The 22913-nt window shown below is 44.7% G+C and overlaps 1 protein-coding gene across 2 annotated transcripts in view; it reads left to right on the top strand.

The window, feature by feature from the left end:
* The first annotated feature begins 3676 nt into the window (after nt 1–3676).
* The window catches only part of Rsph10b (radial spoke head 10 homolog B), a 38699-nt gene continuing 19462 nt past the window's right edge, over nt 3677–22913 (top strand). For both annotated transcript variants that reach the window (XM_075973536.1, XM_075973528.1), the window contains exons 1-11: nt 3677–4021; nt 6212–6287; nt 9389–9457; nt 11900–12073; nt 14805–14890; nt 16561–16681; nt 17475–17651; nt 18370–18544; nt 19512–19633; nt 20500–20689; nt 21507–21621. In XM_075973536.1, the coding sequence (XP_075829651.1) occupies nt 3774–4021; nt 6212–6287; nt 9389–9457; nt 11900–12073; nt 14805–14890; nt 16561–16681; nt 17475–17651; nt 18370–18544; nt 19512–19633; nt 20500–20689; nt 21507–21621 (1553 nt within the window). In that variant the 5' untranslated portion in view covers nt 3677–3773. The remainder of the gene's footprint in view (nt 4022–6211; nt 6288–9388; nt 9458–11899; nt 12074–14804; nt 14891–16560; nt 16682–17474; nt 17652–18369; nt 18545–19511; nt 19634–20499; nt 20690–21506; nt 21622–22913) is intronic.

Below are 22913 nucleotides of genomic sequence, written 5' to 3'. Positions count from 1 at the left end.
AAAAAAAAAAAAAAACAAAGGTAAGTAATTGCCTGTTCAAGTTGAGAGTGGAAGTGGAGGGCAGCTGATAGGCATCGGGTGCTTGGGCAAGTTGGGGGACCGCGGTGTTGGAGAAAGAAACTCTGAGGTGGGAAGAGGCATGGAGTGCCACTTGGCCCACCCCCAGGTGGACCAGACTTCTTTGCTCCCCAGGATTTCTATATGTCTTGCTTGGCTAACATAGTAGCGCACAATGAATGAGATCAGTATCAGAGTGGCGTGAAAATCGTGGCTTTGGAGCTTTGCTCTCAGCACTGCAGCTCACCCTCTCCCCTCTGACCCCCGTGGGGATGAGCGCCACCCAGCCATGAATCTTTACAACAGGGCTACTTGCACATTTGCCACTCCACCCCTTTCTGCCCAAGAAATTTTTTGCATGACTCAGGTTTTAGTATATAAAATAGGTGTGCACAACAAATATTTACTGATTGTAAATAATACTTTATTTCAAAACAATTTTGGGATACAGTTAAATTACCATTTGTTAAATTTTGTGTTTTTAAGATTTATTTATGTGTGAATATATATATATATATGTATATATATACACACTCATGGAGGCCAAAGGCAGTGTTGGATGCCCTAGAGTTGAAGTTACATGTGGCTGTGAGCCATCCAACATAAATGCTGGGGCCTGAATTCAGATCCTCTACAAGAGCAGCAAATGCTCTTAGTGCTTCAGTTTTTCCCATTTTATTTATGGAGGTCAGAAGACAGCTTGCAGAAATCAATTCTCTTTCATCCTGTGGATTTGGGGAGTTGAACTCAGGTCTTCAGGCTTTTGGACAAATGCCTTTTCCTGTGAAGTCATCTTGCTAGCCTGCTTGTTTATATCCATATAAAATTAGGTCTTGGGCTTTAGAGCTGGCTCAGCAGTTGAGTGCCTGCTATGTGATCATGATGACTCTCACGCACACACAAAATTAAAAATTATAAACATTCTAACACAATTCATACAAAGATATACACACTGAGGAATGACAATAGGAAAATATTGCCTTTTTCTGTAATTAAATCATAGTTTTATAAAAGTAGGAAACTGTATAGTGAAAACCCTACCATTCATATAATGTAATAGTCATATCTGAGCTGAGGTGTTCAAGTAGCATTGCATGGCATGATGGCATACACGGTACAAAGTGTACAGGTTGAGTGTTAAGAACCAAGATGGAGCTGGAGCAAAGGTTCCCGAGTTCAGTTCCCAACACACGTGTCAAGTGGCTCATAGCCACCTCTATCTCCAGATTCTGAGGATCCTCTTCTGAGGGCACCTGTGCTCACATGCACATACCCCCCCCACACATACACATAAATACACATAATTTTAAAACAAACCAAGAAACCTTAAAGGGCAAAGAACCAAGACAGTGGAGTTATCTGATACAACCCAGGAGAGTTATGCCAGAAATATGTTGGATTCATTATGCATTTGATTTTGAATTAATTTTTGGTAGTACATTCAGAAACCTTTTCCTGTTGTCAGATTTTCATGACCAGAGTTCAATTCCCAACATCCAAATGGCAGCCCACAACTGTCTTTAACTCCAATTCAGAAGGATCTGATGCCTCTTCTGGTCTTCCTGGGTACTGCATGCATTTGTTGCCCAGACATACATGCAGACAAAACACCCATAAACACAAAAATAGTGAAATGTTGGTACTGCATGCATGTGTTTCCCAGACATACATGCAGACAAAACACCCATAAACACAGAAATAATGAAATGTTCAAAAATATTTTTAAGCCGGGCAGTGGTGGCGCATGCCTTTAATCCCAGCACTCGGGAGGGAATCTCTGTGAGTTCGAGACCAGCCTGGTCTACAAGAGCTAGTGCCAGGACAGGCTCCAAAGCCACAGAGAAACCCTGTCTCAAAAAACAAAACAAAAGGGCTGGAGAGATGGCTCAGTGGTTAAGAGCATTGCCTGCTCTTCCAAAGGGCCTGAGTTCAATTCCCAGCAGCTACATGGTAGCTCACAACCATCTGTAAAGAGGTCTGGCGCCCTCTTCTGGCCTTCAGGCATACAGACAGAATATTGTATACATAATAAATAAATGAATGAATGAATAAATAAATAAATAAATACATATTTAAAAAAACAAAAATATTTTTAAATATTTTTAATGTGACATGCACCAATAATCCTAGTACTTGAGAAGCAAGCACAGGAGGCTCCCTGGGGCTCCCTGACTAGCTAGCTTTACCTGACTGGTGGCCTCAAAGTTGAGTGAGAAACCCTGACTCAAAAAAATAAGACGCAACGAGACAAAGGAAGACCCAGTGCTGAGCTCAGCCCTCCACATGCACATACCCTCACACACAAACATGTATGCACCACATGTACAACAGGAAGTTGCCATTGTGCTCTAGAGCCTACGCAGTCATAGATTTCAAATTCAAAAGCATGAAGTCACTCTGTATCTATTGATCTGCACTGCATACTTCTGGATTTTTTCCTGTCACCCGAATCTTGACATAAGATACTATTTCTGTTTGATATGTGAGGCAGAAAGCAGTTTGCTTCAGGATACAACATTGCTAACATGCAATAGCCTTTTGTTCTTATGGACGTGATGGTTTCATTTGTATTTTATTTTTAAATTATTATTCTGTGTGATGTATGTGTTGTTATTTATTATTTTTATTATGTATGGTGTGTGTGTGTGTGTGTGTGTGTGCAACTGCCATGGCTCACTGGTGGAGGTCAGAGGTCAACTTGCAGGAGTCAGTGCTCTCCTTCCTCCATGCAGGCTCAAAAGATTGAGCCCAGGTTGTCAGGCTTGTAGCAAGAACCTTTGCCTACAGAGTCCTCTCTCCCACGCCAACCTTATTTTCTTGGACAAGGTCCGCCGCTGAACCTGGAGCTCCTGTGTGATCTAAACTGTGAGTGAGCGGTAGGAATCCTCCTGTCTCCACCTCCCCGCTGCTGGCGTTACAGATGCATGCCATTGCATTAGCTTTGTACATGGGCGATGGTGATCTGAACTCGGGCCTACCTGCTTTACCTACTGAGGATTACCATTCCTAACTACAGCACTGTCTGAAAAGACAATGTTACATTGGCTGGCAAAAGTGGCTCAGTGGTTAAAGGTGCTTGCTGCCAAGCCAGACAAGCTGAGTTTGATTCCCAGGACACTCATTATGACGGGAGAAAAGCACCTGCAGAAAACTGTGGTTTAGGTCGGGCGGTGGTGGCGCACGCCTTTAATCCCAGCACTCAGGAGGCAGAGGCAGGCAGATCTCTGTGAGTTCGAGACCAGCCTGGTCTACAGAGCTAGTTCCAGGACAGGCTCCAAAGCCACAGAGAAACCCTATCTCGAAAAAACCAAAAAAAAAAAAAAAAAAAAAAAGAAAGAAAACTGTGGTTTATCTTCCACACACGTGCCATGGCACACAGGTACCCCCACACATACCCATATGCACAAAGTTAACAGATAAATAAATGCAATAAAATTGTAAATAAAATAAATAATGTTTTATAATGGTTCTAATATTAAACATGTTTAAACAGTCATGCAACATTGAAATTGAATTATTTACATAAATGAGTGATATTTGTTGTTACTCAGGCTTTAGTGGAATGATAATAATTTTTTATGATTGAAACAACCAAGTATTTATAGACATAATATTTCAGGTAAAACCCATCCATGCTTTGAAACAACACTTCAGCCTACCAAAGGAATCGTTGGCTAACTCTGTATCTAAGGTAAACTCTACCTCTTCCAAAGGCCATGGTGAAAGAAAAGAAAAAAGCAGACAAGAAAGGCGATAAGTCGGCCCGGTCTCCGTCCTCCAATTCGGAAAACCCAGAGGCTTTCAAAGATGGCGCTGGGAAGCAGGAAGTACCGGCTACTGCCCTCCCAGTATTGGAAATGCCACTCAAGCAGTTGGCTCCCAAAAAAGACTCTGCAAATATGTATCAGAATGAAGATGAAACCCAGTATGAAGAGCCCATCCTGACCAAACTCATTGTGGAAAGGTAACTTTCTTGGGGCTGACAGGGCCAGTCTCTGTTAGCCAAATGTCACATGGAAGTGTGTTTTGTTGTTGTTGTTGGTGGTGGTGGTGGTTTTGTCTGTTTGAGACATGGTTTCTCTGTGTAGCCCTGGTCATCCTGGAACTCACTCTGTAGACCAGACTGGCTTTGAACTCAGAGATTCGCCTGCCTCTGCCTCCTGAGTGCTGGGATTAAAGGCCTGCGCCTCTACCATCACCACCACCTGGCACATACAGTTTTATGATCCTGCAATTCTCTACCTCCAAAAACACTTTTGTGTGTGAGTGTGGAACTCACTGATTTGGTTGGATGGTCTGGCCAGCAAGCTCCAGAGATCCTTGTCTCTGTCTCCCCAGCACTGGGATGCTAGAATTACAAAGCTGTACCACAATGCCTAGCTTTTCTTTCCTTTCTTTCTTTTTTTAAAGTTTTTTAATATGGGTGTTGGTCTCTGAACTCGGTCATCATATTTTCGTGGTGTGTGTTTACTGACTGATGTGTGCTGCTGCACCTGCCTCGAAGCGGGCACACGGGATCTGAACTCTAGTCCTTAGGTTTATATGTCAGGTATTTTATCAACTGAGTCATTTTCCCAGCTCCCTAAAAACCTTTTTAAAAACAGTTCTTAAAGATGTATTTCTTTCCAGTCTTTATGTATATGAGCGTTTGCTTGCATGTCTGTCTGTGCACATGTGTGCAGTGCCCACAGAAGCCAGAAGAGAGCGTCAGATCCCCTAGAACTGGAGTTACAGGTGGTTGTGAGCCACCACCTGGGAATCCAACCCAGGTTCTCTGCAAGAGCAACCACTGAACCATCACTCCAGTCCTTCAAGAATGTTTTTATCATGGTAAAATGTAGAAAAATCTTTTTGTATACTGTGAAAATGTATCTTTGCCAAGGCACCTTCTGCTTGGTTTAATAAAGAGCTGATAGCCGGGTGGTGGTGGCACACGCCTTTAATCCCAGCACTCGGGAGGCAGAGACAGGCGGATCTCTGTGAGTTCGAGACCAGCCTGGTCTACAAGAGCTAGTTCCAGGACAGGAACCAAAAAGCTACAGAGAAACCCTGTCTCGAAAATAAAAATAAATAAATAAATAGCTGAATGGCCAATAACTAGGCAGGAAGAGGTTAGGTGGGACTTCCAGGCAGAGATAGGTAGATAGATAGATAGATAGATAGATAGATAGATAGATAGATAGATATGAATCTAAGCAGCAAGAGAGATGCCAGAGGACACAGAGAAGAAACAGGAGGTGCAAGATGAAATAGAGATAAAAAGCCGCAAATCAAAATGTAGATAAATACAAATGGGTTAGTTTAAGTTATAAGGGCTAATGGGACATGCCTTAGCTATAGATTGAGCTTTTCATAATTAATTCATGTCATTTTTTGTGAGCTAGCAGCCCAAAGAACAATTTGTTTTCAGTAAAAATACATAAAATTTGCTATTTTGACCATTTGAAATGTATAATTCAGGGACTGATAAGATGGCCCAGTAGCTGAATTGCTGACCATACAAACGTAAGGACCAAAGTCAGATCCTAGAAACTTAGGTAAACGCCAGGTGAACATGTGGTCCACCAGTCTATAATTCAGGCTTTGGAAGATAGAGACAGGGAATCCCTAGAGCAAACTGGCTAGGAAGACTAGCCATACTGGCAAGCTCATGGTTTGACTGAGAGACCCCGCCTCAGTGGGTGAAGTGGAAGAGCAGTAAAGGATGAGTCCAGATCACTTTCATGTGCACACATAAACCATCTCTCCGTAAAAACAGAGAGATTTTTTTTTAAAAAATTGAAATAAATAAGATGTATAGTTTGGGGTATTAAATTCATTCACAGTGTTGTTTTTTGTTTTTGTTTTTGTTTTTTCGAGACAGGGTTTCTCTGTGGTTTTGGAGCCTGTCCTGGAACTAGCTCTTGTAGACCAGGCTGGTCTCGAACTCACAGAGATCCGCTTGCCTCTGCCTCCTCAGTGCTGGGATTAAAGGCGTGTGCCACCACCGCCCGGCCACTCACAGTGTTTTAAAGCTAGCATTGGATTCTGTCTCCAGAATATCCTGTCCCTCTTCCCAGACAGAACCCATGTATCACACCGACAGCTGTGTGACCCTGATGTACCATGTGCTTCACTCACACCACTTATGAGTTTGAACTCTATTTCTTTGTAGCTATGAAGGAGAGAAAATCCGAGGACTATATGAGGGAGAAGGCTTCGCTGTCTTTCAAGGTGGAAACACCTACCATGTAAGTCATAATTACTGGAGCCAGGAGGGCTGGGGGAAGGGAGAGCTGAAAGTCTTAGATTTTCAGGGCTTGAGTGAATTCCTCTGATTCCTCTAAAACCATCAGAACTACCACAGACTGTTTTTATTCTGAACCCCTCCCTCCTGCCTAAGGTAAAGTATGACTCAGTATAACTGACTACTTTAGGGTGTTTTCCCTGATTTTCAACTATTGGCAAGGCATAGATATGTCACTAGGTAAAAAACTATCATCCATAGGCTCAATGCCAAAGTTGGATGCTTAAGTCCCCCCCACAAAATGCTGTCGTGTTTGCATAGACCCTGCACATACCACTGGGGCTAGAGAGGTGGCTCAACAGTTAAGAACGTTTGTTGCTCTTGTAGAAGAGGACCAGTGTTTGGTTCCCAGCAACAGAATGACAGCTCACAACTGCCTGTACCTCCAAATCCAGGGGATGTGATTCTCCCTTCTGGCTTCTGGAAGCACTGCGCTTTCTGTGTGCCACACATGCACACAGATAAAAATAAATCTTGGCCGGGCGGTGGTGGCGCACACCTTTAATCCCAGCACTCGGGAGGCAGAGGCAGGCGGATCTCTGTGAGTTCGAGGCCAGCCTGGTCTACAAGAGCTAGTTCCAGGACAGGCTCCAAAACCACAGAGAAACCCTGTCTTGAAAAAACAAAACAAAAAAAATCTTTTAAAAAAAAAAAGAGCCTATGCATATCCTCCCAAGTATTTTGTTGTCGCTTGTCCTTGTGGTGTACTGAGCATGGAATCCAGGGCCTAGAGTGACCTGGGTGTGCTACCCAAGTGCTCTGTCACCAACCTGCACCCACTGCCCTCACATATTCCTTGTCAATGTCTGCACAATTTACAATACTGAATATAATCCAGATTCTATGGAAATAGTTGTTAGACTGTACCTTTTAGGGGAGATGATCTTTTTTAAAAAAAGTACGTGTCTAGTACAGATGCAGTTGTTGTAGTCCTAACTTACATAGTACAGTCTAACTTCTTCCCCCCAAATGTCTTTTATCTGTATTTGGTTTGGTCTACAGATTTAACACAGAGGTTGCTCTAGTTTTAATTGTTAACTTGACATAGCCTAGAGTCACCTAAGAAAGGAGTCTCAGTTGAGGGATCATCCAGATCAATTTGGCTTATAGGCATGTATGTGGGGGATTGTGTTGATCGTTGACTGATGTAGGAGGGACCATATATTTGATATATTAGGTGGTGTTATCCCCTAGGCAGGTGGTCCTGGGTGGTATAAGAAAGCTAGATAATCCAGGAGATGGTGGCACATGCCTTTAATCCCAGCACTCAGGAGGCAGAGGCAGGCAGATCTCTGTAAGTTCGAGGCCAGCCTGGTCTACAAGAGCTAGTTCCAAGACAGGCTCCAAAGCTACAAAGAATCCCTGTCTCTTAAAAACAGAAAATAAAGGAAGCTAGATAAGTAAAAGCCATCAGCATTCATTCGTGGTTTCTGCTTCAAGTTCCCTCTCGAGTTCCTGTCCTGACTCAGTGGACTGTGAGCTGGAAGTGTGAGCCAAATCAATCCTCTCTCCAAGTTGCTTTATCACAACAACAGAGATGGAACTCAGGCCTACTGCGATGAGCAGAGCCTCAGGCCTGGGGTAGGGTAGCACAATGGTAGAGCACTTGCCGAACATGCACAAACCCCTGGCTCGATGCCTTGCACTGCGAAAATAAAAACTGACGAACCCTAAAGAGCACCCTCAGTCTCACTGTCATTTTGCTATAAACACACTCAATTAGCATGGTTTCTTCTGTTCTTTGAACAGGTACATCGATTTTTACATGTTAACCACGCAATGATAGAGTACAGTTGGAACTGCTTTCACTTATAAATTTTTTTTAAATTTATTTATTTATTATGTATACAACATTCCTTCCCTGTATGCTTGCATGCCAGAAGAGGGCACCAGATCTCATTATAGATGGCTCTGAGCCACCACGTGGTTGCTGGGAATTGAACTCAGGACCTCTGGAAGAGCAGTCAGTGCTCTTAACCTCTGAGCCATCTCTCCAGCCCCACTTATAAATTTTTATGTATTACTCTATGACTTTCATCATTGTATGACCCACACCAAAATACAAGACAAATTTTTAAAAAACTTGAAGCATACCCAACATTTGTTATTTTAACTCTTTTAAGTAGACAGTCTAGTGGCCTTGAACATATCCACATTATTTGTAGGACACAATTAAGATATTCGTTTATTCATTCATTCAGATTATCAGAAATATGTGTTTATTATGGTAGAATGCTTCTTAAAGATTTTTAAATCTTATGTGTATGTGAACAGATGCCCATGGAGGCCAAAAGAGAGCACTGGATCCCCTTGAGCCTAAATTATACACACGTACATACATAGCCATACATGTATGTGTCTGTCAGGACATAGACATGTGCACATGAACACTGATCATTTCCAGTAAGAGTATATGTATGTAATATATATAAATTACATATATATATATATATATATATATATATATATATGGCTTCGGTTTGTTTGTTTGTTTTTTTTTTTTGGTTTTTCGAGACAGGGTTTCTCTGTGGCTTTGGAGCCTGTCCTGGCACTAGCTCTTGTAGACCAGGCTGGTCTCGAACTCACAGAAATCCGCCTGCCTCTGCCTCCCAAGTGCTGGGATTAAAGGCGTGCGCCACCACCGCCTGGCTATGGCTTCGGTTTGGTTTTATTTTTACAATGTAGGGGATAGGGCCCAGGGCCTTGAACATGCTAGTCAGTCATTCAACCACTGAACTTATCCTCAGCCCCAATCCTGGGGATCAAAGGTATTTGGATTCTTTTGGGCCACAGTTCAGATATTTTCCAGGCACTTACTTAGGAGAAAATACCTCTGGTGATCAGATCTGAGTTTTAAGAGTGTTTTAAACGCCTCCTGGGATCCTTCCTGGCTGGGCTGGGTCACCATGCGGTGTATGCTCAGAGCAGTCACCCTGCTGCTGTCCCAGGCAGCCAGCACACTCCCGTGGGTAAAGGGGTGAACAGGATTCCAGTCTCCGATGAGCCGCAGCTCCCGTCTAAGGTCCACTGTTGTTTCTTTCTTAGGGTATGTTTTCAGAAGGGCTGATGCATGGACAAGGGACTTATATCTGGGCTGACGGACTGAAATACGAGGTAAAGCAGCATCATGGGTTAGAGTCAACTGTAGAGTTTAATGGTCAATGTATTACACTATTTTTAAAGAATTCACTTTTATTTTTTAAATTGTGTGTGTGTGTGTGTGTGTGTGTGTGTGTGTGTGTGAGAGAGAGAGAGAGAGAGAGAGAGAGAGAGAGAGAGAGAGAGAGAGAGCGAGCTTGTCTGCATGTTGCTATGTCCAGTGAGTTCAAGTCCTCTCAGAGGCCAGAAGAGGGTATTGATTCCTCTGGAGGTGGAGTCACGTGCAATTGGGATGATATGATATGAATACTGGTAACTGCACTCATGTTCTCTAAAAGAGCAATACATGCTCTTAACTGTTGAACTATCTCTCTAGCCATCTAGATAATACTATTTTTACAAAAGTAACTTAGGCCAGGCAGTGGTGGTGCATGCCTTTAATCCCAACACTCAGGAGACAGAGGCAGGTAGATCTCTGTGAGTTCAAGGCCAGCTTGGTCTACAGAGTGAGTTCCAGGACAGCTAAGGCTACACAGGGAAACCCTGTTTCAAAAAGCAAAACAAACAAACAAACAAAAAGTAAGTTAGGTTAGGCATGTTGGTGCACACCTTTAATTCCAGTGTTTGGAAGGCAGGCAGATATCTGTGGGTTTGAGGTCAGCCTGGTCTACATAGTGAGTTCCAGGACAGCTAGAACTATATAATGAGACCCTGTCACAAAAAAAGCCAACAAACAAAACAAGTAAGTTAGCACAGACAGAACTGGTGTCATGTAATTCCAGCACTTGGGAAGTTGAGGTAGGAGATTTTGAATTCCATGCCATCCTGAGTCTGCACAGTAAGACCCTATTTCAGAAAAAGAAAAACAAATGAGAAGGTTAGGGTTAACCCAGAACCAAAGTGCAGAGCACAGAAGGGTACAGAGACTAACCTGGGTGTTCAGTGTAGTGACTTAATGACTGCATCAGGTGTCTGGAAATCACTGTAGCTGGTTATTTGTTGTTCTAGAGGTGTCCTGTGTGTGTGCAACACACATGGATGGAGTTTGGTGGTAATCTATATGTTCTCCGCATGTATAGCCCACAGATGTATGTTTAATTCCCTTATGCTTTGTATAAGCACAGTTTATATAGTCTCTTTTATTCCTTTATTCTTTCCTAAGTAAGCCATACCCATCCACAGAGATCTGTTTATACTGACTGCACGTATTCCATTATGGGGGTTTCACAAAGACCATCTGGGTTGCTGGGCTGAGGAGAAGTGGCTATTTTTAAACTGACCGTGAGAACTGAGAACAGATTTGCCCTCCAAGATACAGTGCCAGTTTCAGCTCCCACCTACAAAGCCTGTGAGTGCCTGAAGTGCTGTTCTAGAAATGTCTACCGCAGAGTTACTAATGTCATGGTGCTCGTAAATGGTAGCAGAGACATTTAAGGCACATGCATATAGCACATGCATTCAAATGACAGCTGGGCAGTGGGACAGGAGCTGCACAGCGAGGGCAGGAGAGCCTGAGGATCCAGCCCCAGCAGTGTGTTAGGGCCACGCTTTCTGAGAGAACTCCCTTTCCATGACACACCCACCTAGCCTGCAACCAGCACTCAAGGTTTCTGAGCCCTGAGTGGTGGTTTTGCCAGGCAGGTCCTTCTGCTTCACGGTCTCTGGAAGTTCTCTGGAGGTTGAGGGTTCTCCTTTGCAAGCACAGAATCCTCCACGATCAGCCCAGCAAAGGGAGTTCATGGGTGAGATGGTGGCTCTTGAGACATTCTCAGGTTTGTTGAGCCAGGGAGCACCAATATGCTATTTGGCCAATGGCCAACGCCAATGGCTGTATCCTCTGGTGACTGATGATTATCTAGTGAATTCCTAGTCTTAGAGTTGTGGCAGAGCACCAGCTTAGCACGTGGGGAGCCCACGTTCATTCCCAGCACCACTACCAACATTACCAACAGAACCGCTCTGGGAGAGAACTTCACATCTTTGGGCCATGGCACACATCACCATGAGCTGCTCACAATGAGGTACCCTCCACCAGCACACAGTGAGGTCTTCAGAAGATGCCCGTAAGGTGGGCCCTTGACGAACACATCTGCAGGATGTTTTGGTGAACCATGGTGAGACAGAGGTTTTCCACGGGTGATCAATACCTGGATGGTCATCCAGACCTCTCCAAGGTGGATCCTGACAGACTAAAGTTAAGGTCAGGATTGGCAGCCACCACATTACCAGGTCACCTGCTTGCTTCTCAGAGCTTTCTTCTTCCTGAACATCCATGCACTGAAAGAACAGGGTGAGAGAGGATGGGGAACACGGAGAAGAGGATGTGAAGGCCACACCCACCACTTCCACAGAAGAACCAGGGGCAGTCAGTAGTGGTCAGGAGACTCTCAAACAGCCCCTGGGTGTGGAGTCCCTTCATTGTCCTCTCCTGTCACTCTGGTGGCCATTTTGTTTTAGGGGGACTTTGTGAAGAATATCCCCATGAACCATGGCGTGTACACATGGCCAGATGGCAGCACGTACGAAGGAGAAGTGATCAACGGCATGAGGAATGGATTTGGTATGTTCAAGTGTGGCACACAGCCTGTGTCCTACATCGGCCACTGGTGTCACGGCAAGAGACATGGGAAGGTAGGTAAGGTGTACCCGTGAAAGAATCCTGTCCATGTAAATGTCTACGTGATGTAAACTTAACCATTCGTAGCATTGTACAACCATAATCACTAAAAACATTTTCAGCACCATGAAATGAGACATATACATTAGGAAGTCATCCTTCATCCCTCCCACTCCACACCCCTAGCAATTGCTTACCAATCTACTTGCTATATAGTATGGGTTTACCTCTTAGACATTGTGTCAGTCAGACGTTTTGGCACTGTGACACAAACCCTTGACAGGCATGGTGGCACACCTTTATTTTATTTATTTATTTATTTATTTAAGATTTCTGCCTCCTCCCCGCCACCATCTCCCATTTTCCTCCCCCTCCCCCAATCAAGTCCCCCTCCCTCAGCAGCCCGAACAGCAATCAGGGTTCCCTGCCCTGTGGGAAGTCCAAGGACCACCCACCTCCATCCAGGTCTAGTAAGGTGAGCATCCAAACTGCCTAAGCTCCCACAAAGCCAGTACGTGCAGTAGGATCAAAAACCCATTGCCATTGTTCTTGAGTTCTCAGTAGTCCTCATTATCCGCTATGTTCAGTGAGTCCGGTTTTATCCCATGCTTTTTCAGACCCAGGCCAGCTGGCCTTGGTGAGTTCCCGATAGAACATCCCCATTGTCTCAGTGTGTGGGTGTACCCCTCGCTGTCCTGAGTTCCTTGCTCGGGTGGCACACCTTTAATCCCAGCATTTGTGAGGCAAAGGCAGGTGTATGTCTGTGAGTTTGAGGTCAACCTGATCTACAGAGCGAGTTCCAGGCCAGCCAAAGGACATAGGGAAACCTTGTCTCAAAAGAAAACAAAACAACCCACCACTACTACCAGCAATAACAACTTAACAGAATCAACCGAGAAAGGAAAAGATAGCTTTTGGCTCACAGTTTCAGAGGGTTCAGTCCATGCCCATTGGTGCTGTTCCTGGCCTATCACATATGACAGTGGTGGAAGCCTGTAGAGACTGCTGCCTCTTGGTAGACAGGAGGAAAAGAGATGGAGCCAGCACAAAATGCAACAGCCCCCAAGAATGCACCCCTCAGTGACCTACTCCTCCCCATAGGCCCCAATCTTCTAAAGTTTCCAGAACCTTCCAAAATAACACTGGCAGCTGGAAACTAAGTATTAAGCACTGAACTTGTCGGGGACATTTTATATCCAAACTATAACAGTCATTTTTGTATAAATGGAATCAAATAACATGTGACCTTTTGTGCCTAGCTGTTTCACTAAGCATAATATTTTCAAGATTCATCTAAATTGTGACATGTGTTGGTAATAGTTGATTGTAAATATGTACTATAATTTGTCTATTCATCTATTAATGGACATTTGAGCTATTTTCATCTTTTTATTACATTTAATTATATGTGTGTGTACACATGTGCAAGTACACACACAGACACACATACGCACTCCATGATGTGCATGTGGAGGTCGGAAGACAGTTTGTAGACGTTGATTCTCTCTACCATGTGGGTCTAAGGTCACAGGACTAGGAGGAAAGCACCTTTTCCCTGATGAGTTACCTTTGTTTGTTTTGAAACAGGCTCTTACCCTGTATCTCAGGCTGGTCTCCAACTTGGGGGGTGATCTTTCTGCCTCACTGCCTAAGTGTGGGGATTATAGGTATGAGCCACCATGTCTAACTGAAGATGGGATTCTCCATCTGATCCATGCCTTCTTAGGACATTTTATTATTCAGACATGTATTGGTGTGACTAGGAAATGTTCCTCATAGGCTCATGTGTGAGGGACTTGGCCTCTGGCTGATGGTCCTAATTGGGAGTTTCTGGAAAACAGGCATGGTCAATGTGTGAACTTTGAGCCCTATTTATCCTCAGATACCATGAATAAGACCTAACATACTTATAGATAGCAATATCAAGTCTCAACGTCAAAGGGTTGGATGGCCCTGAGAGGAGGTGAGACCTAGCTTGAGACAGCAGGTACTGGGAGCTGGCCATCTGGGAACTAGCTTGTCCCCGGCCCCTTCCTGCTCCTCTGTACTTCCTGTCTGTCACAGATGAGCTGCTCCTGCCAAATGATTACTGCCATGACACTCTGCCTCTCTACTGGCCCCTGACTAACAGAACTGAGGCAGATGGACTGAAATCTCTGAAACCACAAACCAAAATAAGTAATCCCTCCATTGAGTTGTTTCTGCAAGGTGTTTCTCCCCTAAAAACATATGTCTGACTCGCACAAGAAGTGGCTGACTTGTGATGTTGGTGTACACACTTTGTGAGTGTTCGTGTGCTTCTTCATGGTGTGCATATGAAGGTCAGAGGACAACCTCGGGTGCATGTCCTCCTCTTTCACCTCGTTTGCAGCAGGTCTCTTGTTATTCACGGCTGTGTACAGAGTGCTAGCTGCAGCCCTGTGCTCCTGGAGGGTCCCCTGTCTCCATCTCCCATTTCCTAGCAGGAGTGCTGGGATGGCAGTTGTTTACACTGGGTGTCCAGCTTGTTTCTGTGGATTCTGGAATCTGAACTCAGATCCTCCTGCTTGCATAAGAAGCACTTTTACCCACATTTCCCTAGCTCACTTGGTCTGCAAAACCAAAGCATTATGGGTTATGTGTCTTGGCAACTGTGATATTGACTTCTGCATAGTTTATAGTTCTTAGATTTGCATGTCTGATCTTTATGTTTCCAAGAGGATTTGCATCATGAGGCTTGATTTCTCCTAATATTGTTTGTTTTAGGGCTCCATCTATTACAATCAAGAGGGAACCTCTTGGTATGAGGGAGACTGGGTATACAACATCAAAAAGGGCTGGGGAATAAGATGGTAGGTGCAACCTTTCCCTCCACATTTGGGTTGTGGGCGAAAAGCTTTTAGAGGCTCACTTCATTCTCACCCAGGCTAAAGATAAGGTGCAGAAACAATGGAGAACATATTTTCCGTCCAAGTACAGTGGAGTTTTCAATTACTCCAGGGAGACTCTCCATAATAATGAAAACGTCCTGTGGGAAACTCGTAAAAACATACTAAGCATCTGATGGTACATTTCACTTAGTTATAAGTAGAAATTGCCTTCCTCTGTCCTCTGCATTCATCACAGATCACATTCCTGAATGTTTTCTGAGGAACAGCAATATTTTTTGCTTGGTTTTGGAGTGAGCTGATAGTCATTTGTTGTTGTTATTTTCATTTTGGCAATGCTAGGGATTGAACCCAAGGCCCGGACATGCTGAGCAAGCCCTCTACCACTGAGCTACAGCCCCTGCTCTGTTGGCTCTTTATGTACAAGTTCTTGCTGACCGTGAACTCCAGAGTCTCCTTTTTCTGCCTCCCAAGGGTTGTAATTATAAACCTGTACCTCATGCCCAGCAGGGCTATATGTTTTTTTTAAGATTTTTTATTTATGTGTATATGTGTGTGCACATATGTATTGGTGCCTTTGAATCCAGAGGGATGTGTCAGGTCTCCTCAAGCTGGAATTACAGGTGGTTGTGAATTGTCCATCGTGGATGCTGGGGAATGGAACGCTGGTCCTGTAGAAGAGTAGCAAGTGCTCTTAATTACTGGGCTAGGGAGGTGCATCAGTTGGTAATGGTCATGCCAGGAAAGCATGGGGTCTAACAAATCCCCAGCACTCACATAAGATGCAGGGAATAGCCAGGCAGTGATGGCACACACCTTTAATCCAAGCACTCGGAAGGCAGAGGCAGGTGCATCTCTGAGCTCGAGGCTAGCCTGGTCTACAGAGTGAGTTCGAGGCTAGCCAGGGCTACACAGTGAAACCCTGTCTCAAAGGAAAGTGGGAGAGGGGGAGGGAGAGAATAACTCAGCAGTCAAGAGCACTGGCTGCTCTTCCAGGGGTCCTGAGTTCAATTCCCAGCACCCACATGATGGCTCATAACCATCCATAGTGGGATCTGATGTTCTCTTCTGGCATAGAGTCATACATGGAGACAGAGCACTCATACACATGAATAAATAAATAAATCTTTAAAAAAATGCTGGGTATAGTAGCATGTGCCTGTAACCTCAGCACAGGGGAGCAGAGGAGGATCCTTAAAACTTATTAAAAACACCCTATCCCACCAAATTGGTGAGCTTCAGGTTCAGCGAGAGACCCTGTCTCAAAGCATAAAGATGAAAAACAACGGAGGAAATACACCTGGTGTCAGCCTTGGGTCTCCACTCGCACACATGCACATACCACATACGTGCTCAAAATTGATAGTATTTAGTGATGAAATGTTAATTAATCACAACACAATAAGAGTTGTTTCTAAAAGATGTAAATCCTCACTCTTTAATAAAGGGAATCATTTCACTCCCTAATATGAATATTTTTTGCCAACCAGGTACTGCTAGTTGTCAGTACTGAGAACAGTGTCCTGGGTTGTATTTTCTGAGAAGTGGTTTTAGGGGTGAGTTGAAGGGCATTAAAGGCAAATGTTGTCTGTGTGAGCTAACTAGTTGTTCATCATTGGCTTCTTTGGTCCCAGCTACAAGTCAGGAAACATATATGAAGGCCAGTGGGAAAACAATATGCGTCACGGGGAAGGCAAAATGAGGTGGCTGACCACAAACGAGGAGTACACTGGCCACTGGGAGAAGGGGATCCAGGTAGGCACCTGCCCATCGCCTGGGTCGCAGCCTGAGGTGGGCGGGGCTGACCGGAGTCATACCGTGTGGCAGCTGACATTTAAACACAGCTTCTCTAAGAAACTCATAATGGATAGTGTTAACTGCTTGCTGGCTCGCAGGATCTAGAGTCAGTCACCTGTGAGATGGGCCTCTGGCAGAGCCTGGGATACACTATTTTGATACTTTCATTGATGTGGGAACACCCATCTTAATTGTGGAAGGGACCGTTCCCTAGCCAAGGATCTGCACTCTATTAACTGGAGAAAGCTAGCTGCGCACGCATCCATTGCGCTCTGCCTTGACTATGGATGCAGTGTGACCAGCTGTCTCAAGCTTCTGCCACTGTAGCCTCCCTGAAGTGACGTCGTCCAAACCCTCCTCCTCCCCCAGGTTGCTTTTGTCGGGGTGTTTTATCTCAGCAACAGAGGAGAAGCTAGAACAAAACCCAAAGTTGCGATTTACTGCCCTCCGCCACACTTGGTAGTGGCTGTTCTATCTATTATTTAGTCTTCTGTAATGGTCTCATGCAGCTTTGATCCAGCCTACAAGATAGATGCTATTTCCGTTTTACAGTTTTATAAAGGGCTCAAACCATTTGCCATAGGTCTAAAGACAGCTAGTAGTTGGCTGAGCTGAAGCTGAGCCCAGCCCTGGTTCTAGGTCCGTGTGCTCTACCCCTTCAAATTATCAGTGTCTTTGCCATAATCTGAGTGTAGGTAAAGGGGGGGGGGCATTCTGAGGATTGTATGCTGACAAGGTGTTTCCTTTTCAGAACGGCTTTGGAACATACACATGGTTTCTAAAGAGAATCCCCAACTCTCAGTATCCTTTGAGAAACGAATACATAGGAGCATTTGTAAACGGATTCCGTCACGGACATGGGAAGTTTTACTATGCCAGTGGAGCAATGTATGAGGGAGAATGGGTTTCCAACAAGAAGCATGGCAGGGTGAGCATAGCTGGTGAAATATGGTGAGGGTGTGTCTGGTAAGCTGCGTTTCGTTTGTAAAGATAGCTATTTTAGTTAGGTGATGACATGCATTTAGAGCTATTTATAACACCTACTTCCTGGGTATCAGAAATGAATTAATCAGTTTTTGTTATATGTGTATACAAATAAATGAGGGTGCTAGTTGCAATTTACCATCTAGCTTAAATTTTCATATATAATGGCAAGGTGGGCTTTGGGGCTGGCTTGCACTGTTAACTTAGTGACGTCAGCACTTCCTTCCTATCTACCCACTTGACAGCTTTACCCTTGTGTTGCTCCTCTCCCATGATTCCAGGCTTCACATTGCACACCCACTAAGAAAAGGAAAAGCAACTCATTTCCCAGAGCTGAACTGGGTCGTCTGTCCACCTCACTCAGTGCTTACCATCCTGGGGTTGACAGTTAGCAGGGAAGTTGGTACCTACTGAGATGGGCCCTCTGCTGGCCGTTCAGAAAGTTAATAAGTTTATTCTGTGGCCTGGGGGTGATTAAACTTGGGGAGAGATTGGAAAAAGAGGAAGAGGAGGAGAGAAGGAGGAACCCTGATATGAAACCCAATGGACGATGATTCTTCGTGATCTAAGTACATATCTTCAAAACATCCAAACCCTTGAAAACTCCCCTGATGAACACTGAATAATACCTCTCCCACACCATCTGACATTGTGTTCCATAGGGCAGGATAACTTTCAAGAACGGACGAGTGTATGAAGGTCTATTTTCTAATGACCACATTGCACAGTACCTTGAAACTGAAATCGATTACACACGCAACCTGGACCGTCGGTCAGATGTCTCCCAAAGGAGCTGGCTGCCTCGGGGATCTTCTGCCAGTGCTGATAGGGAGCCTGGTGGGTGAAAGTAAACTAATATCTTTTATTTATGTATTTATTTGTTTGCTTTTCTTTTTGAGACAGAGTTTCTCTGTGTAACAGTCCTGGCTATCCTGGAAGTCACTTTTGTAGTCCAGGCTGGCCTTGAACTCACTGACTAGCCAAGAATGACCTTGAACTCCTGACCCTCCATCCTCCACCTCCCAAGTGCTAGGATGGCAGGAGTGCACCACTGTGCCCAGTTTATGTGGTGCTGGAGATGGCACCAGGGCTTTATGTGTGTGAGCCAAGCCCTCTACCAGCTGAGCTGCATTACCGTGGGAACTGCTAGTGCTCTAACACTGAACTGTTTCCACGCCCTCCTTTTGAACTTTTAATCTAAAAATGTCTCTATTTGTTGTTTGTGTGTATGCATGTGGTCATCAGAGGACAACTTGGGGAAGCCCATTTGTCCTTTCACCTCGTAGGTCCCAGGGATCAAACACAGGTCATTCACTTTGGCAGCAAACACCTTTCCTTACTGAGCCATCACAGTGACCCTTAGTTTTTAATTTTGAAAAGGAGTATAAGCTGTCCAGACTGTCCTTAAAGTCTCTCTGTAGCTCAGGCTGGTCTTGAACATAGAATCCTCCTACCTCAGCTTCCTCGGCGGCTGGTGCATAGCCTGTGCCACAATGCATGGTTGTTGAGCACTCTTCAATCACATTTTGATAAACAACCATTCTGATGTGACAACGAAAGGATTTCTTTGAAAGATTTATTTATATTTATGTACATGTCCATGTCTGTGGTGCTCTCAGAGACCAGAAGAAATTGCTGGACCCCCTAGAGCTGGAGCTACAGACAGTCATGAGTGGCCTGTCATGGGTGCTAGGAACTAAACTCAGGTCCTCCGAAGAGCAGCCAAATCCTTGAGCTGCCTTCTTTCCAGCCCACAATATCATTGCTTTTCACAGTCTTCCCCCATATTTGCTTCATTCATTAGAGACCCTGCGAAAGTTGGACGGCAGCGAAAGCCATTCTGTGTTAGGATCCAGTATTGAACTGGACTTAAATTTGTTGCTGGACATGTACCCTGAGGAAACCCAAGAAGAAGAAAAGAAGCAGGTAAAATCCCCTTTACCATTATACATTTTAGGCACTGTTTCTGTCTGCTGTGTTCCTGGGGGATGCTCTCTCTAGACCATCTCAATCTGCATGGGAACCCTGTAGTGAGCAGGTTTTGTGAGAGGGAAGCACTCAGTGGCATTGCCTAGGGCCTCAGAGCCAACTGAAGCCCAGGGCTGTGATCACCTCCCGTTCATGGAAGGTGGGGTCAGAAAATTCTGGACTCCCTAGGAATCAAGAAACCCATTGTGGGACTGGAGAGATGGCTCTGTTAGGAGTATTTGTTGCTTTTGGAGAAAACCTGGCTTTGGTTCCTAGCACTAACATGGTGGCTCATAACCATCTGTAACTCAGTTCCAGGGGATTCTGTGCCTTTGGACTAGTCACATACATGTTACACATAGGTACATGCAGGCAAAACACTTAATACATGGAAAATAGAATAAATAAATCTAAAAATAATAAAAGAGGCAGGAGAAAGAAGCCTACTATGTTGGATATGAGAGATAGCCCAGTGGTTAAGAGATGCTCTTCCAGAAGCCCCAGATTCAATTCTCAGCACCCACACAGTAGCTAACAAGCAGCTGTAACTCCAGTTACAGGGGCTCCAATACCTTCTAGCTCCACTGGTGCTGTGTGCTTATGGTGTACTGACATATGTTCAGGAAAACATCTATACACGTAAACATTTAAAAATCTAAAAAAGAAAAGAGACCCACTGTGCATGATGGCAAATACTGTAATCCCAGCCAATGTGGGTGCTAGGAACTGAGCTCAGGACCCCTTACCCTCTGAGCCATCTCTCCAGCCTCTTAGTTTTGTTCTAATGAGGCACAGTTGGGTCCCATGCGCGACCTTCTTTTCAGGTGGAATACGCAGTCCTGAGGAACATTTCCGAGTTAAGGAGAATCTACTGCTTCTACAGTGGCCTCGGGTGTGACCACTCTCTGGATAACACCTTTCTCATGACCAAGCTTCACTTCTGGAGATTTCTGAAAGACTGTAGATTTCACCATCACAATATCACCCTTGCAGATATGGACAGGGTGCTAAGTGGTGAGTATCCCAGGTTCTCGTCCTCTCTCGGTTACTGCTACCTGGAAACAAGCCAAGAAGTGGTGAGAGAGAATATGGGGAGATGGCTCAGTGTGAGGAACAAACACGTCTGCCCAAACCCAAACCAATAGACATAGAGACAAAAGGATACAGTGGACATGAGGCTTTTAATAACAATCTTGCAAGATTGGGTATCTGTTCTTATGGGTCATTGTAAAAGAGGGAATGGAAAGATTCCGAGAGCCAACGGTAGTGGACATCTATAGTGAAAAGGAATTTGCCAGGCATGATAGGGCCACTGCACATACAAACTCACAGCAGCTGCAACTGCATGACAAGACTTGCATAAGGTCAAGCCAGCCCAGATTCCAACACAGATGGGGAGGGGCTCATGAAATCTCACCCCTAGCTGAAGAGCCGTTAGCAACTGATGGCTGCTGTGGGAGGGAGAGTCAGTTTGCTTCAGGGATGTGGTCTTTGACCAGCTAACCATAGTCAAGTAGATGGTCTTATTCCCACTCACATAGAGGCAGCATTAAGGGAACTCAGTGGGTTTTAAAAAGAAGCACATGAAGTTGGTGATGGGGATAATAGGAGAGGAATTGGAGGGCAGGAAATAAGGGTGTGTGTTTGATGAAGCACATTATATACATGTATGAAATTATCTTTTGGAGGAGTCTTTCAAGACAGGGTTTTTCTGTGTAACAGCCCTGTCTGGCCTGGAACTCCCTGAGATCCACCTGCCTCTTGTAAATGTCTCATGATGTAACTGGAGCTCTTCTGCACAGTAGCGACCTCACCAGCATTTTTCTTCCAGTCTATAATGGCATACCAATCGAAGAAATCCACTCTCCGTTCAGAACTATACTCTTAAGAACATTCCTCAATTACCTCCTGCAGTTGGCTCACCACATCCATCACAAAGAGTTCCAGTAAGTGCCATGTCTGTGTCTCTGCATATCCTTGCATGGGGACCCAGTAAATGCCACTTCTGCATTCCTGCACGGGGACCCAGTAAGTGCCACATTTGCATCCCTTCACATCCTTGCAGGGGACCCAGTAAGTGCCATATCTGCACATCCCTGCACGTTCCTGCACTGCATAGGGACCCAGTAAGTGCCACATCTGTGTTCCTGCCAGGGGACCCAGTGGATACTCTTTTCAACAGTAGCCATGGTCGTTTTCACAAAGCTTTTCTACAGAGTTCAACCGCAATGCCTGGGTCCTGGATGGAGTTGGGAACCCCCATCTGAGTTGTTTTAGTTCTGTAAATGTAGCACAAATAATAAAAACCAGAGACAGATATTGGTGTTCAACCTAAAGATCAGAAAAGCAAAACAGCTAGCCACTGGCTCTTACCTCTACCTCAGACAGGAGTGGGCGAGATCCTGTCTCCAGGAATCCTGAGGACTCCATGCTCAGTTCCTGTCTCTTCCCCTTTATACTTTTCTCTCTGCCCAGCCATGTCACTCCTGTCGCCACCTCCCTAGTGCTGAGATTATAAAGGCATGTGACTCCCAAACACTGGGATTAAAGGTGTGAGCCACTGTCCCCCACATGGCAGCTCACAACTGTCTGTAACTCCAGTCCCACGGAATCAAAAATCTTCACACAGGCATACCATTAAGCAAAACACCAATCACTGCTCATAAAAATAATTTTTTTTATTTTTTCGAGACAAGGTTTTTCTGTAGCTTTGGTGCCTGTCCTGGAACTAGCTCTTGTAGACCAGGCTGGCCTCGAACTCACAGAGATCCACCTGCCTCTGCCTCCCGAGTGCTGGGATTAAAGGCATGAGCCACCACCACCCGGCAAAATAAATTATTTAAAAAAAAAGAAATTAAGATCATCCTTAATGAGTTCAAGGCCAGCCTGAGCTACATAAGAGCCTGTCTCTCTTTCTTGGTCTTTCTATGTGTTTGTATGTATATTAACATAGCCTTATAACTACATAACTAGATTTTCAGAAACGTTGGCATTAAGTACATTGAATTCCTATGTATCCTGCACCCGGGTTTCCCTAGCACCAACCTCTTACCATAGTCGATGCATCCAGAGCAAGGACCCAGCACTGCACAGTGTCATTGAACTCAGAGCCTCCTCTCAAACATGATGGAAGGTGAGGACTGAAACCTGAGACCACGCATGCTAGGCAGAATTCTACTATTGAGCTGCATCCCCAGCCCCTTTTCCATGGTCCCTTTTCTATCCCAGGAGCTCACAC

This window comes from Microtus pennsylvanicus, chromosome 1 (assembly GCF_037038515.1).
Source record: "Microtus pennsylvanicus isolate mMicPen1 chromosome 1, mMicPen1.hap1, whole genome shotgun sequence".
NCBI classification, from domain to species: Eukaryota; Metazoa; Chordata; class Mammalia; order Rodentia; family Cricetidae; genus Microtus; species Microtus pennsylvanicus.
The sequence above is the reverse complement of the archived record's forward strand: the minus strand, read 5'-3'. Positions and strand labels throughout refer to the sequence as shown.